Source organism: Montipora capricornis, chromosome 2 (assembly GCF_036669925.1).
Source record: "Montipora capricornis isolate CH-2021 chromosome 2, ASM3666992v2, whole genome shotgun sequence".
Taxonomy (NCBI): domain Eukaryota; kingdom Metazoa; phylum Cnidaria; class Anthozoa; order Scleractinia; family Acroporidae; genus Montipora; species Montipora capricornis.
The window spans coordinates 24,882,043-24,899,542 of record NC_090884.1 but is presented as its reverse complement, the minus strand read 5'-3'; the positions used below and the strand labels follow the sequence as shown (position 1 = coordinate 24,899,542).

General features: G+C 40.0%; 1 protein-coding gene across 5 annotated transcripts in view; it reads right to left on the bottom strand.

The window, feature by feature from the left end:
* Positions 1 to 15,703, bottom strand: part of LOC138039156 (uncharacterized) — a 69,184-nt gene extending 53,481 nt beyond the window's left edge. The window contains exons 1-3 of one of the 5 annotated variants that reach the window (XM_068885349.1): positions 15,571 to 15,682; positions 2,447 to 2,498; positions 2,190 to 2,333 (exon numbers count right to left, since the gene is read on the bottom strand). Coding sequence is in view for 2 of the 5 variants with exons in the window: in XM_068885345.1 (XP_068741446.1) it covers positions 2,292 to 2,330 (39 nt within the window). In the remaining 3 variants the exon portion in view is untranslated. Of the gene's footprint in view, positions 1 to 2,189; positions 2,334 to 2,446; positions 2,499 to 15,570 lie in introns of all 5 variants that reach the window. The other 4 variants (XM_068885345.1, XM_068885350.1, XM_068885347.1 and 1 more) reach the window with 4 other exon arrangements.
* Positions 15,704 to 17,500: the final 1,797 nt, after the last annotated feature.

Below are 17,500 nucleotides of genomic sequence, written 5' to 3'. Positions count from 1 at the left end.
GCATGACAATGGTGTGGCAGTCCCTCAAAAATGAACCCATGAGTCATGCGTTATTTAGGGGAGAAAATGAAAATTTATGTCCAACTGCTGACGCCCTGCATAAAACCTAAAAATTTGGTCATTTCACGTTTTTGTTTTGCTGACGACAGCAAAGAAATCGACAAAAATGAAAACGCACGTGCAAACCGTGCAAAGCCTTTTTTTTCCCACGAAATATGCAAATTTGTGACGTTCTCATTGCCGTCGCCGTTGCCGTCGCCGTTGTCGTCAGGGAGTTTAAGATCTACGACGCGGCGGCAACGAAAACGTCACATATTTTGCATATTTAATGAGCAAAAACAATAGCTTTGCACGCTTTGCACGTGCATTTTTAGTTTTTGTACATTTCTTTCACGTCTTCGACAAATCTACGACGTGAAATGACCAATCCTCAAGTTTTACGGAGAACGTGAACAAAAGGCAGCGAATTTGAATTTTCTGTCGTAGATTCAATACCGCACCTCCTAATTCAGTTCCTGGAAAGTTACACTAGTTTTGAGAAGATAGACAAGCCGACATAACGACGACAAAGATTAATAAACCTGAACTTGCAATTTTAAATCACGTTTTCGTTACCGTCGCGTCGCAGATCTTAAACTCCCTAATAGGGAGCTTTAGCAACGACGAAGGGAACGGCAACGAGAACGTCATGTAAAAACATAAATTCACGTTATTGCGATCACTTCTCGACTATTCCAAGCCTTTTAATATGACAAAGGTTTGGCAGTCCCTCAGGAATGAAACCGTTACGAGCGGCGCTTAATTTAGGGAAGAAAAATGAAAATTTATCTCCAGGTGCTGACGTTCTCCACAACACCTCAAACTTGGTAATTTCACGTTGTTGCTTTGCTGACGACGGCAAAGAAATGGACAAAAGTGAAAAACGCACGTGCAGAGCGTGAGAAGCTATTGTTTTTGCCCACTAAATATGCAAATTTGTGACGTTCTCGTTGACGTTGCCGTTGTCGTTGCTAAAGCTCCCTAACGTTGTCTAATAGGGACGGCGACGGTCACGGTCGACGAAAACGTCACTTCAAAATATAAGTTGGCCTTATCACAAGTCTTTTGCGATCATTCAGACTCGTTCGCGTCCTACAATATGGGCGAACTATCCTAAAAATAAATTGGTAAGAGCGGTTTCAGAGTGAAAATAGAGAATGAACATTCTCTGTTGCTTGCTGACGTTGTCGTCAAAACCTCAAATTTGGTGACTTCACGTCGTCGTTATGCAGAGGACCGCTAACATACTTGCTAAAATCCCTGCTGCACGTGCAGCAACGTGCAGCACGATTATTTATACTCTTTTAACCAATGATGTTATTGTTTTGTGGCGTTGTCGTACTCGTAGCCGTCGTCGTTTCTCAAACTCCCTAGTTTAAGATCTACGACGGCGACGTCAAAACATAACTTTGCACTATCGTAAGTTCTTCGCGGTTTGGCCATCTCGTTCGCGTCGTGCAATGTGGGCGAAGTGGCACCAGCGGTTTCAGAGCAAAAAGAGAGAATGAAAGATTCAAACTTGAACGCTCGCGTTGTCTTCAAAACCTCAAATTTGGTGATTTCACGTCGTTGTTGAACAGAGAACCGCACGAGTATGTGCTAAAATGCGTGCCGCACGTGCAGCACAATTATTTTCCCTATTTTAACCAATGATATTGTTGTTTCGTGGCGTTCTCGTTGACGAACGCGTAGTAGATCATAAAGTCCCTCATACCACCGCCAAGACGCGAGAGGTCGGCCCAAGGGCTGCTAACACCCACACTAAGACCTCTGCAGCAACAACCAGCGCCAAAGACCCCACCACATGCTAAAAAAAAGAGCCAGAGGGCTCGTCGAAAACCCACCAATTTCCCCGTCAAGATGGGTTACAAATCCGCGAATGCCACCACTTTTTTTTGGGCAGAAAAAATATTTCGAGGCTTTTATGAAGGTTTTTAAACGAAAGTATCAGAGGGATATGAATTTGAAAGACCACCAAATGATTTATTTGATTACAACATTGGAGCAATTAAGCCTTTTTTTAAAGAAGTGTTTTGGTAAAATGGGAGCAAAAGATTTGCTGTAAATATCAAATTTGTTAGACAGAAAGAAAATAGGATTTAATGGATATTTTCATGATGAAAACCCAAAAACATTGTTTTTCACCCTACCTGAGGAAGATTTACGAAGGAAAATCTTAGTGGCAGCTTGAAAAGTTCTCAAAGGTTCTAGGTGGGAAGTAGGCAGTGTAATAAAAATTTAACTACACATACCAACTTTTCAGCCGTTGGACGGCGTAGGCTATATCCCATCACCTAGAAGAATAAAACAGAAGAAAGCAATATGATCAATGTGCAAAACAAAGACAAAGAATCTTTTTGTTGGTCTCTGGGGATTTGAAGGTTTGCAATGGACTCTCGAGACCCACCTGTGCAAGTTTTGAACGTTAGCAAAATCCCTCAGGGAATTGAGCAGGCAACCTTGATGTTTATCAAAGATGAAGAAAAAGCAGATCATTATTATGTAATCCATCCAAGCCGTCTCTTGCGCCCGGAAAACAATTTAGCCATAAAAGATGTTATTGTCTTCGGTGTTTAAGCAACTTTAAATCAGGCACAAAGAAATATGCAGAGGTCTCTATAGCGTTTCACAGACAATACAATGCCTAAAAAAGGAAAACATTTTAGAGGATTTTAGCTCTTAAATGAAAGGCTCAGCTCCTTGTGTTATTTACGCCGACTTTGAATCAATTATCGAAGAGCTCAACTGACGAGCCGATAAAAAGAGGGCGATATTAAGAGGAGAGGGAACAAGTAGCAATGCAGTACACACGCCTTGTTCTTCTTCATTTGCAGTTGTTTGGGCCGACGAAAAGATGGAGAGTCCGTACTTTTTGGTGGGGAATATGCGGCAAAAATATTTACAAAAGCTCTGCACCCAGGTAAATAAAAGAGAAATACGCAAAACCTCCAAAAAAAGGCAAGTATGATCTGTACCAGAAACGACAAAATAGATTTTAGGACAGCGAAGGTTCGTCCTATCTGCGAAGAGCCATTATTTAAAAAAAAACCTTTGACGACGGTACAGAGATCTACGGCCACAAAAGCGGAGAATACCTTGGAAAAGTACATACATGGAGGAAAGCTTGCGAAAAAGGCCACTTTATTGAGATGCTGTGTGATGAAGAAGGAAAGTACTTAGGAGCCGAAATTTGCAAGTACGAATTTTAAATAAAAGAGCCTTCCAACTAAAAAAGAGAAAAGAGCGAGGTGTACAACAAGTGTTTTTCCTGTATAGAGCCTCTTTGCTTGAAAACTATAGTGACGAGGTGCGAGACCATTGTCATACTTCAGGAAAGTCCATGGGCGTGGCGCATTCTTGTAATTTAAACAACTTGATAATAAAGCCAAGGACGCTTAAAATTCCGGTGTTTTTTGCACAACCTTAAGCGCTGACTCGCCCCACATAATACAAAGTATCGCAGATATTGTGGGAAATATCAGATGTATCCCGAATAATTCGTAAACGTATGTATCATTTACATTGGATGGACTTGCATTCAAGGACAGTTGTAGCTTTTTAAGTGCAAAGCTCGACACTGGTAAAAGAGTTGAGAAAGGAGAATTTGAGGTATTTGGAGCATACGCTAAGGGAATTTAAAAACTCAGAAAAAAGGTTTGAGCTATTGAACAAAAAGGGAAATTACCCTACGAGTACATGGGTGGTTGGAGTAGCCGGGTTTGAAGAAAAGCAGTTTCCACCGCGAGAAGTATTCCGAAAACGTATATTTATGTTATATTCACAACATTGTTGATTTATTTGTAGTCTTGATCCCAATAATGGTCTGGTACGAATATTAGCGTTGTTGTCTACATTTATATATTTACCTGTTTGTCATAAATTGCGGTCCATAATCAACAGTTATGGCTCTGGTTGTTCCAAAGCGGGTTAGCGCTAACCTGAGGTTAAGCATTGGACCCACCGCTGTCCATTCTATTTGCAGACATGTAAATTTTCCATGATCGCGCGCGACTTTATGCGGACCATGAAATGAAATGCTGTTGTTGCGTTTAATGCGAGTTTGATATTGGTCTAACCAAGCATTAACTGTTACTAATAATTTAACCCGGGGCTACCACTCACCCGCTTTCGTTACAACCCAGCCATGGTTTGCAACTGAGTTTTTGGCTTGAGGTAACAATTTTTGATTGTTAAAAGAAAACCGTAGTTTAGCTCCAAAGAAAGCGGTTCATAAGAGTATTTAATGTTTACATAAATGACGACAATATTTTTTAATCGAGTACCATTTGGCATAATTATTTTTTTTACAGCCAATAAGTGAAAATAGTTTAGTATTTTGCGTGTCTAAGCAACCATGAAGGCGATAAAATGAATTTTTCATTTGATGTCCGCTCATGTCGAGTGTATGGTACACTCATTTTGAGTTCTTTTCCCGAAGCGTTAAAAGCATTGTGATAATCGTAAACATCTGTGGTCACATTTTTGACCAAGCCGGCAATTCCATAATTTACAAAATAGGAACAATACTGCGTAAGTGATAAATGCTATGGCCAAATTTTTGTTTTGCAGTTGTTGCTTGAAGGTTTTTTTATTATTATTATTAAGATAAAAATCAAAAGACGACATATTCGTCAATTGTAAGCTATTCAATACATACTGTAAAAATTTGGTTTTATCAAGAGCGTTGATTTAGGTCGAATTGCCACCGTGAACGATTTGAAAAGCTGACGTTTGAGCGTTAGCCCTTCGTCAGAGCGAATAGAGGAATTGTGGGTGTTGTAAGTTTTTATGCGGGTGTAGAGGAGCTTTGCCATTTGTGAAAATATGTTAACATGAATTTGTGAATAAATTGACGGAAAGAGAGGCGTTCATTGATTACGTGAGGGTAGTGTGTACTTAGTTGTTGAAAGATGGATTTTTGTTCCAGATTCTTGCAGCTTTCTGTGTTCCCGTGATGTAAGAATAGGCCGCAAATTGTCATGTTTTGATGGGTCAGGGAGTGCTTAGGAAGATTAATTTGACGCGCAGCTGGTTTTGATGCTTTTGTGTCGTTTTTTTTTTCCTACATCTCGTAGGAGTTCGCGAAAGCGGTTCCGCCAGTCTTCTCCCTGTTTCGCCTATGTAGGCTCCTTACATAGTTTCAAGTTATGCAATAGATGACATTTGCGGAAATGCATGTAAAGTGGTCAGTGATTTTAACGGATCGATTTGGTCCTGAGATCTTAATCATGTTGTAAATAAAAGGACCAGTTTTGCATAGTGTGCGTGTACATTTGAAGGATCCCAGTTGGTTGTCAGACTTAAATGAGCTCCTAACTAGAAAGTTACCTATGTTCTTGTCGCGTTTGAATAAAATAAGTGGTGGTAGAGGAAATATATGTTTAGTTTCGGGATCATTGCGGAGAACTTTGAATTTTTTCAGAATGACATTTTTGACAGCATGACAGCAGGGTTTTGTGGATGGTAGGTGAGGGTGAATGGAATTCCGTTGGTTTCTTCGCTCTGTGACTTTTGAAGTGCGGTTTCTCGATCGATATTTCTTGGGCACGATGTTTGCCTGTGGTGATAGCGGAGTCAGGGTAGCCAGGTTTTTTGAAAAACTGGCACATTTCCTCGCACTTTCTGTTAAAGTCGGACTCGTCACTTCAGAGGCGCCTTAGTCTAAGAAATTGAGAGAATGGGATGGCGTTTTTTACTCGTTGTGGATGAGACGACGAATGGTGGATGATAACTGCAGACCGCAGATTGCTGGCTGCCTACAAATAGCGCTGATAAGCCAAGGCTTGGAAATAGCTTAAACTCAGACTGCTGATCGTTAACAATGTTACTTTTGCATACACATAATCATCAGCTAGCTTTCGTGACATAGGTTTTTAACTTGTAACTCAATTATGTCAAGCTACATGCTCTTTAAATTAAACTTAAATCAAGCATCTGAATCACGAAACAGGCACCCGCTTTTCTTTCTGGTTAACTAGAGGTCATCTCTGTCACGAATCTATTTAAGGAATACATGGTTTGTTATTATCAGTTTAATGTAGAATAGCTTCTCATTAAATTCGAATTCCGTTCCCTTTCCCTGGATTCCTGGGAACGAGGTTGTTCACATTTATTCATTGGTCACTGACAAAATTATTACTTCGATCTACGAACAAAGTTAGGGTTCGGCTCTCACTCTATTTTTTCGGATCGCGATTTGCCTGAGCGTGCACATGATTTCCTTGCTCATGGGACTGCGCATGGTAGGGAGACTTTTAGAAAGTACTCCAACTAGGATTCGAACTCGGTACGAACTCGGTACCACTAGACCACGTAAGACTACGTGACAACCTAGAGGGGAAAAAAATATTAAAGCATTGTGTTTTTGTGTTGCACGCAATATCCGGCTATCGTATGATTCGGCAAAACCTCTTACCGGGCTAGCATTCAAGGACAACCAACGAGCAAATTAAGCCAAAAGCCTGTGAGAGACATTTGTAGGCACCTTGTAATGTATAGACTGTCTAAAAAGATGTTTTTTATCGCCTAGAATAATTTGATCTGTTCGGATATCAAAGCTGAGAATTGAATTGTCCGACAATTTAGGGAATGGTACTGCTTCATTTCAGAAATTGCTGGCTGAACGTTATCTTCTACGAACTTCCAGCCGAACCATTTGCTCATTCGAAACTGCTAGGTGACCTTTTCACGTGCCAAATATTGCAAAAATAGTCCTTTGGAAAACGTAAGGGACTACTTTTTCCTGGTTGCGAATATTTTAGGTAATGTTTTAGTAACGGAGAAATCTGTAGCTGTTTTACAACTGAGAACCGAAATTCATAGAACAGTTTGACTCTCCCAAACACATATTTCACCAAAGATTATCGTTGGGTGCCCTGAATATTCTCCCGGTATTGTTAAGAAAAAGTGTTACATATTTTTAAATACCATCGCAAAAACGTGTAAGGCGTCCGTTTACCGGTCTTGATTGGAGTCAATTCCGTTAACAACGGTTTTAAATGTGAAAAGCTATTTTTAACCCTACCGTTGGATCACGGAATGTGGACTTTGGACTACGGACTACGGACTTGAACTGGAATTGAGCAAGATATTGTAATATTAAAAAGAACCCTAACCCCAATTAGCTCCTTGTCCTTCTCTTGATATTAAGAGGCACAGTAAACAGCGAACTCGAAATCTTCAAAATCGCTCAAAATACCACTTCTGAGGTAAAAGAACAACAGTACACCGCAGATAAGGTGATACAACATTTATTTAGCATTGGTCCATGCACATATTTATCCATATATCGCTACAGAAGAAAAAAACGGTGAATCCAATACATTTATTGTAAAATTACAAAGGGTTACACAAACAGATTGTGCGGGCTCTCTGTGGTAAAATCACTGGCGTTCGCGCCCTGTAACTCCATCTACATCTGTTCCATGAATGAGCCAAAAAATGCTAAGTTTTGCTTCTCGGCGTCAAGTCTGCACTCTGAAAAGGTGGGTCCCATCTTCGAAATCGCGCAAAATGTTATACAATGCAAAAACCAGATTCGTAACATTTTCGCCTTGATGGCGCAATCTGTTCTCTGAATGCGAGGGGGCTCAAGTTCAAACCGAGGGGTCAGGTCCGGTGAAATATTTTCATGTCGCTTTCCGTGGGATCAAACAATTGCAATTTGTAACACAAGAAGAAGGAAAAAAAAACCAGATGAGAAAGTCAACAAAACGGGATATTATGTGCGGTCACCCATCCCAGTAGTAACCCCGGTCAACAGGGCTTACTTCAGTGAGAGTCACAAGCACGTGGCTAATTACCATATGAGACTACCAAGAAAAAAACCAAGGAAAAAAGAACAAGAAGCTATGGGTAGCCTACATTTTGTTCTAAGGTTTCTTAGATGATTCCTTTAAAGGTTACAGTATTTCAGTGTTTTTATTATTTTACAGTATCATGGTCAACGTCCAGTTCAATTCCTTAGCCCGAAGTCCAAAGTCCGCATTCCGTGACTCCTTTTATCATAGTTGTTCACATTTAACACTAGCGACCTTAAGCACCGGCGCCTGGGACAAAAACGAAGACGACCGGAAGTGAAATCGTGCGTAGAATCATTACTGCGCATGCTTCACTGCTCGTCTTCGTCCTGAAGCTTTCGTGCAGAACGATAGGACGGCTGTTTTTCGTTCTCGCTAGAACGCAAGTTTCAACTGAACTCTGCTTTCATCCTCGTGTGATACAGGTTCTTGTCTAAATTGTCACGTTCAAGAAATCCATTAATAGTTAAGGCTTTTCTGTAACTTTCATGTCAACTTTTTAGCGTTTTCAAGGAAAAAGCTCGAATTGAAACCAGATCCATCTCAATGGAGGGCGAAGGGATCTTAGAAAAACCTCAGTAAGTAAATTTAACCTTCTAAAACTGTCTGTAGAGTGCAAGTGACCATTGTTTTATTGTTTTAAATTAAAGCAATCGTATTCACTAAAGTCATGTAAAAGTAGCTTTATCTTCTTTTGACGGCTCTAGCAAGCGCTACTTCTGAGACATAAGGAAGCCTATGTGTCGATGTATTTTGTATCTTGTTTTTCTTTTTACAGGGGCACGAATTTTGTGTGGTCTAAGCCCAATGTCACTCTTTTCTGTTGCGAGATTTTGCTCTATGAGTCTTTCAATTCAACGTAAGAAGTGTAGAAAGAAAGAAGGCTTGGGAGATGATTGTAGATAATTTAAACGCAATTAAAGATCCAAAGTTCAGGGTAACCGCAAGATCGGTTCGAGATTGATATGCCTACTTCACCTCGAGAAAGTCAACTCAGCTGAAAGATGTTGAACGAGCTAGCGGCATTGCTGTTGTTGAGACTGAACTGGACGTGCTTCTCGAAAACATTTTGGAAAAAGAAAAGGGAGCTAAGTTAGTGTTTGAAGACAAGAAAAAAGAAGCTGATGACAAAGAAGCAAAAGACAAGTTGTCTGCGCAAGAAATGAGACAGGAAGCCATGGAAAGGATAAGTAAAAAGAAAAAGAACAATCTAGAAGAGGATGACAGTGGTCCTAAAAAGAAAAAGGCCAGGAGAAGCTCATTTTTCGAAGAAAAAATGTCCAAAACCGATGCTTATAAAAAGGAAAAACTTCAAGTCAAGTTTAAAGAACAAGAATCGATTGATAAAAGAGAGAAAGAAAGGAACGAAAGGTTCGACAAAGTTCACAACCGGATATGGCATTGCGTGCAAAGAAAACACAAAAACTCGTTTCCGGTCACGCACCCAATTCAATAAAAAAATATTTCCCCTGAAATTTGACATGTAGTATTCCGTGGTCTGGTGGTCATCACGATTGCCTCTGAATGAGGAGATTACGAATTCGAATTCTATAAGGAGCGCCTTATCTGAGAAGTAGTATGCTAGCCATGAAATTCTTGCACAATCACAGGAAAATCACACCCTCCCCCCCACCCCCCTTCCTTACCCGACCAAAAAAGGGGAAAATAAAGAAGAGTCAGCGCCGAATCCTTCAAGCAAAATATAAAAAAAAGGGGGATCGAATTTTCACCGTGGTTGACTGCCACAGGTATCCCACGGAAAAATTACTATCCTTTCTACTTCCAACAGTACTATTTTCCCTTCTGAAAGCCTCACATCCTGGAGACTACCATAAATTCTTCTTTAACCTACGTTTAGCTCGCACTTACTAACCTTTGGTCATCTCTGGTCAGTACTCTATTCAAACGCCCGGAAAATCGTAAACAAGATGGCAAAATTGCAGCATGAATTGGCCACGGGCCAAGGTGACATTAGGGCCGTTTATACGAGAGAAAATAAGCCGCGGCTAACTCTGGCCGCGGCTTACGTAAGCCGCGAAAGGAACTATTTATACGAGTATAAACTCCCCGGCCAGGATAAGCCGCGGCTTGAGAAAGCCGTAAACGTAGATTTTGTACCATTTATACGGAGTGTTCGCGGCTTACGTAAGCCGCGGCCACAGTTAGCCACGGCTTATTTTCTCTCGTATAAACGGCCCTATTATAGTCCTTACCGAGACCCACTTAGACCCTTCGATAAAGTGCGCCGAAGTTTTTGGTAGCGACTACAGTGTTTATAACAAAAAGATAGAGCAATAATAGAGCGGCTTTCAAATGAGTGTCGTAAAACCAAAACCATAGTAATTACTTTAACCAATCAAAACGGAGGGAAACAATCCAGTAAACCAATCAAAACTCGAAGTAATTACACGTAGCCGACACAAAAGGCGGGAAACTGTGCACGCGCGAGCCACAATTGGTTTTGGTTTCACTTCTGATTGGTTGAAAAAGTGGCGCAAAAACTTTGAACCAATCACTGAGTGAAGTAGATGCAAAACCAAAGTAATTCGCTAATTACTTTCGACACTCAATTGAAAACCGCTCTAATAATAACTATTATTATTATTATTGCAAAACAATCATATAATCCATACTGTATTAATGTCCTTCTTTAAATTTATTCGAGACAGGGGACAGTATGGAAAGCTTTTAAAGTGAAGACCCACGAAGTTATCCTTACATCATTTTCCTTGATTTTCCTAGAGGGAGAGGGCAGTGTTGACAAAGCTCACATTCACCTTGATTTGGGGAAAGAAGTGTTAAATAGCTGCCTACCAGTCACTGATGAAATCAGTATCATTACATTATCACTACTGTTACTCGGCGCAAGTCTACTACTTATGCTTCCAGTTTGGTTTATGCATTTTTTTGGCAACACCTTTGAGCTTTGCTTCAGTGAAGCAGCTGGAAAAATAGACTTCACAAAAGGTTCAGTGAAGTACTAACAGGTGACTTGTGTTATGAAAAGGGTGAGCATCTTAACACCAAATCAGTTGATGTTTAATCGAATAACATAAGTTTGAAATTTCCAAAGCCTCAGTTGACAGAAGCACGGGAATTATGGCAAAATTATGATGCAATGGCCAGGTTTTCAGAAAAGTATTAATATTATTAAGGTACGGCTTCGACCGTTCATAATGTTGACAGACCTATCAAAGCTCTATGCAAAAATCTTTTGGATCGTGGTGAAAACTATTTCAACTGATAAAAGCGGGTGTTACGAAAACTAAGATCCTCGAAAACTAAGACCAAAGATTTAAGACCCCTTGTAAACAGTGGAAATTGCGGGAAAGAAACTTACCGCTAGTCAGAGATTTGGGCGCTGGATGTTATCTCCATATATACGTAGATGGTTTAATTTAAACAGACAGAACGCCATGACACGCTTGAGTGTTATGTGACAGAAAAAAAAATGGCACGGAAACTAAAGATAAGGTCTTTCGAATAAGGAGAAACCCAGTCTGTTAACTCCTTGATTGTAACCACTAAAAATGTGGTTATTCTACTTCCGGTATCAAAACAAGTCCATAATTTCGCCGTAAGTCACGCAAACATTAAATAGGGGTACTGTCTATGGGGGTGGGGGGAATGGTAGGGGATTTTCTAGTTTTTAATTTATAATGGGATTATTAAAGAAGTTATAGTTTCTGTTATGACATGTTTTGTTTCTGTTTATACTGATTTCAATGTTTCTTATAAATAATGCGTCAAAGCACCTGAATAGCGCGATGTACCCCAACCCCCTAACCGATGATATTTCATATCCTCATTGTAATAAGCTGAGCAATAAGCTTGTGAGCGAGACAAATGAGGATAAATGGTAGATTCTAGAATACCCCGCCACTAAAATCTGAAAATTAAAAACCTCCTTTCGCAGTCCCGCAGTCATCTAATTTGCATGCGGTTTTCGCCAGTCTCCCGCAGTCATTAAATTTGCATCCACTTGCGCCACTTGAGATTCCAAGTGATTACCGGCGTTCATCATTGATCTAACTTTCAATGTTTTCTCACAAAGCATTTTGTGCTTACTTTCACATTTCACGTTGAAGAATATAGCAACTCGAGCTTGTTTATTGATTAAGCCTAAGCCTTCGTTTCAGTGATTAGGCCTAAGCACTCATTAAAAATTTCGCCTTTTATTTTAAGGTTCGGATAACAACACTTTTTACGAGATCGTGTGAACAATATATCACTCGTTTACTGATTAAGCCTAAGCGCTCGTTTCATCGATTAGGCCTAAGCTCTCTTTTAAAATTTTAGCTTTAATTTTACGGTTCGGTTAACTACAATTTTTACGAGATCGTGTGAAGAATATAGCACTCGTTTACTGCCAAAGCGTTCGTTTCATTGATAAGGCCTAAGGACTCTTTTAAAATTTTAGCTTTCATTTTACAGTTCGGTTAACTACATATTGCGTCTGTGGGAGTGTGGGACTGCGGGAGCAACAATTAAATACAGCCATAGCTCTCAACAGTCCTCGGCTGCGGGAGTGCGGGAGTTCCATACTCCTATATCCTTCAATACCCCTTGAGTGCGGGACTGGGGGAGCACTAGTTCTATACTCCCATATCGCTCAATAATTCTAGAGTGCGGAACTCAGGGAGCACTAGTTCTATACTCCGATATCGTTTAATAGTCCTCGACCGTGTGAGTGCGGGACTGCGGAAGCACTCGTTATATACTCTCATATCGTTCAATAGTCCTCGACTGCGGGAGTGGGGGACTGCGAGAGCACTAGTTATACATCCCTTGAGCCCACTTAGCCTTTGACTACAGGACTGCGGGACTGGGGGAGCAGTATTGTACAGAACCCCCTTAATTATACTTAGCTTTCGACTGTGGGAGAGCGGGACTGAGGGAGCAATGGTTATACACTCACTGAATTCCACTTAGTTCACGACTGCGAGACTGCGGGACCAAGAGATTAATGCCGGGAAAAAATGGCAGGGTATTCTAGAATAACTCCCGGAGAAACTTACAGAAAATCATTTATACACCTTATTCGAAAATGGCAGCCATTTTAGTATTCTTTTGTTTGATTGCAGATTGGCCCTTTTGGCCTCGTTTAAGGCTAGATTTTCTTTGAATTTTACGTTTGAAAGCGAGGGCAAAAGGGCCAATTTGCAAGGAAAATAAAGAATACTAAAATGGCGGCCATTTTGGAATAAGGTGTATGTCCTACATGTAAAACTATTCAGTAGTCATCATAATATAATTGACCATCTACGGGCATCCGTTTATTGTTTGCGGCTAAATTGTAGACTTGTTTTGATACTGGAAGATATGTACTGACAAAATAATGCGTGTATCACACTTTTAGTGGTTACAACCGACATGGACTCATGTTACAAGCAAAGGGTTAAAAGACTGAGTTTCTCGTAATCCGGAAGACCCTATCTTTATTTTCCGTGCCAATACATGTCACTTTTCTTCTTTCTGTCGCGCAACATTCAAGCGTATCATGGCGTTGTGTCTGTTTAAATTAAACCAAGTATGAAGATAACATCCAGCGCCCAACTCTCTGACTAGCGGTAAGTTTTCTCGGCTTTCATTCCCGTAATATCCACTGTTTACAAGGGGTCATACGAAAACTAAGACCTTGGTCTTTGTTTTCGTACTACGAAAGCAAAGACCTAGTGTTAGTTTTCTTAACACGCAATAAAAGCCCAGACAGAATAGAGAAGATATCGTTAACGTCACTTATTGTCATGAATGTGCTAACCAGAGCCTCATTGGCTGTCAAACCAAAAGGTCTTTTGTTGCTACGGTTGGCAAATTTGAATAACAAAAGCAATGTTTGTAAAACGATATCTTCCCTATACCAGTTAGTTCCTCTTATCCCTAGTTGGCAATGGCAGCAAGTCGTCTCCACTTAAGGTGATCGACAAACCACCCTGTTAGCCCTTTCTAAACACAAATTAACTTGTACGCGAAAGCGGCAATCCATCGATTGACACGGTGACATACATGTATGAGTCATTTGAGATTTTACTAAACAGAGTATCAATTAGTGGCGTGACATGAGTGTGTCGTTTCCAGTGTTACATATCATATAAAAAAATAGGATTGCTCTTACACCAGTGCTGATCAGTTTCGAAACTCTGCAGTGAGCGAAAGCATGAACAGTGAAACTGGCTGTCTGTGCCCGTATTGTTCCTACCCTTATCAATACGGTATTTATGTGGAATGGTCGTCGAGTTAAAACATAAATATAATTATATTTTTAAAAATACAACCACACTTTTGAGTTTAATGAACATGTTTCGATGTTTCAAACATCATCTTCAGCGATAGTGTAATGCTAAACTGACATGATCAACTTGTTTGTTGAGTTCGGGTTTGTTGAGCGGTTGATGCCAGAACTCAACAAACCGTCAAGTTGATCATGTCAGTTTAGCATTACACTTTTAAACTTTTACCGTTATGTCAGTTGTGTTCTCTATATTCTTGTAACGAACATTTAATTTACAAAGAATCATTGTATCGATAGTTATATATATAAATCTAAATCTACATTAACACCATCAAATTAATGAGCTATTGTACTAAGTTTTTTACATAAACCAATCTTGTACTTATAATCTTCATTCACTGACGAAGCTCTAAACGGCAAAACGTTTGAAGTATTTAACCGATTAGAAACATATATGCCTCAAGAAGTTATTTCCTCATTACATTATCTATCGAGGCATGGCTACACCTTTCTTCTTCTCATCATATATATATATATATAGATAGATAGATAGATAGATAGATAGATAGATAGATATTATTTTGGAAAAAAAATTTAATGTTACACTCCGACTATGGCTGAGGATGATGCGTGAAACATCGAAACATGTTCCTTAAACTCAAAAGTGTGGTTGTATTCTTAAAAATATTAGTAACACTTGTGCTATCTAGACCATTTGGATAAATCTAATCACATGCAAGGCCAAATAAAATTTACAAAGGGAAATGGGACAGTGAAGTTGATAAATGTGGATGAAACACTAATTCTCGAGCGTTAGGCCCGTTTTCAAACGTCTCATTTCACATGTGCCGAATCAAATGCAAATGACAATAATCTATTGTTATTTCTCATTTGCATTTGATTCGGCTCATATGTGAAATGCGACGTTTAAACAGACATTAGCCTTTCGGATCTGAGGAAATAGTCAAAGGGCCAACGCTCAAAACGTCAGTCATCCACTCTTTCTTCGTTTGTAATAAGACCTTTATCAACTCGTTTGGTAAAACCAAATTTACAAATAAAATTCAGCTGCGTCCAACATCGCTTCAGTGATCGCACAGTAACGATATTTAACTACTGACGATTAATAACCCAGCGCAGGATTACAGTAGATCGAGAAGAATATTGGATTATTGGTTGGTTGTTTTCATGGATCCAGTTTTTCTAAGGATATTTAAAACATATATATCAAATACAAGGTGTTACAAATGAACCCACTGGGAACTCGGAAAAATCCGAGCCCAAGATGGGACCTTGTATTTGATATATATGTTAACCTTTGTCTCATATTTAAAACATCTTGCTTGTTTTGGGTGCACAGGCGGATCATTTCCTGTCTTTTGGACACTAAACCGATAATGACTTTCTAAGAAAACAGTCAGCATGAGAACCATATTAAGACTTACATACATGTGGAAATTATAAAACGTCTGCATCAATAGAAATTTCGATATTTCTTACCGCGCTCACAGCCAAACGAAGAGCCTTGAGTCCATGATGTTTAACTGTATATCTATATAATTACTGTGCATTTCGTACGGAGCGATAAAGCTGAAATTTTAGAAGGAAACGGGAACCACTTATTCGATGCACTGTGGACTGTAGTGAATTCTGGGTAATTAACGGAGCTACCTGGGGACGAGCCAAAATGTTGCTTGCCTTCTTCGCCTTTTTTCTCTTTCGATTATATTGCTTGTTTTTCGATAATGGCGACCCTCCTTTTGATAAAGGCACTTCCGACGTGAAATAAGCTGTATTTTTATCTTTACCTATCGTTGCCGAAAACGTCATGTCTTTTCATCGCTAGTTTTTATTCTCAAATATTCTATTTTTGACGAAAAGTTCGATCTCTCTCAATCACCTTCGTGAGCGTCTGTCCATGGCTTTCTTGCATAAAATGGCTATCGAGTAGGGCCACCTTTGAACTGAATGGAATGTATTTTTAGTCAAGTCTGTGAATTTACACTAGCGGAGCTACAGTCCGACATGACAAATTAATTGGCACACTTACGAATTTCCATGCAATTATCTAAAAGAAACTATGTTGCACGTGAAAAAGGGCTATTTGTCCTCCCCTTCTCCTCCCTGATTCAATGTTGAATGGTCAGACGTTCATGGTGTTGGGCGTCATCAGCTTGGTTGGGGTCACCATTGATTCGGAGGGGGAGGAAGAGGGGCAAAGGTACGAGGTGGTCAGGAATTCGAAAGAGAGTCGTGTACAAGACTGTCCCAATGTCATTAGCCTTACAGTTTATGTTGAGAAAGAAAGGCAGCTGGATTTGAAGTTTCATCTTAAGTTGCATCTTCCAAGATTCCGATTGAGATTTCCTGGCGTTCCATAGTTGAAACGTCAATCCCCAATCTCGTTAACATCGAAAGCGTGTACAATTCTAGAACATATCGTTCACAGCCAAGTGATGAAACATCTGGAACACCTCGCGATTCTTACCGACGTGCAACATGGCTTGAGAGCAAAACGATCTACGGTAACAGAATTCATTTTGACGATCCACGATATGGCCAAGACTAGTCAAGATGACAAGTCAGTCCATGCTGTAGTGCTAGACTTGAGTAAAGCATTCGACAAGGTCCCCCATGTACGTCTCTTAAGTACGTTACAGTATTATGGTATCCGTGGTCCCCTGCTTAACTGGTTTGAATCCTTCCTTACGATCCGCACTTAGTCAGTCGCTTGTGATGGCCAAAGTTCCAACCCTTCGCCAGCGACATCGGGAGTTCCGCAAGGTACAGTCCTGGGTCCGCAACTATTTCTACTACACGTAAACATTCTGCCCGATAACCTTAAGTCCTCACTCAGGCTTTTTGCGGACGATGCATTATTATACGGTGTCATCTCAAATGAGGAGGAAGGTGCCCAACTGCAGGATGACCTACGACAACTAGAAATGTGGCAAAGCAAGTGGCAAATGTATTCAACCCCTCCAAATGTAAGACAATTTGTATTTCCACTAAGAAATTACCCCTACAAGGACAATACCTTGTGTAATCGAACTGGAACAGGTTGAATGTATTTCCTATCTGGGTGTATTATTAAATGAAGATCTGAAGTGGTCCAAACACGTCACATACGTTTCTGCGAAAGCGAGTAATGTATTGGGAATGATTAAAAGGAACTTTTGGAATTGTCCAAAAAGCCGTAGTTCGCCCGAGGTTTGAATATACCCGTGCTGCTTGGGATCTATACCTCCAAAAGGACATTGCTTTACTTGAGAGTATTCAGAGAAAAGCGGCTTTGTTTTACTCCAACAACTATCATCCCACAACCAGCGTTACTGAAATCCTCCAAGATCTAGGTTGGACGAGCTTGGAATTAAGAAGAACTATGACTCGACTAAACCTTTTATATAAAATGAGCCGTGAACAAATTGAT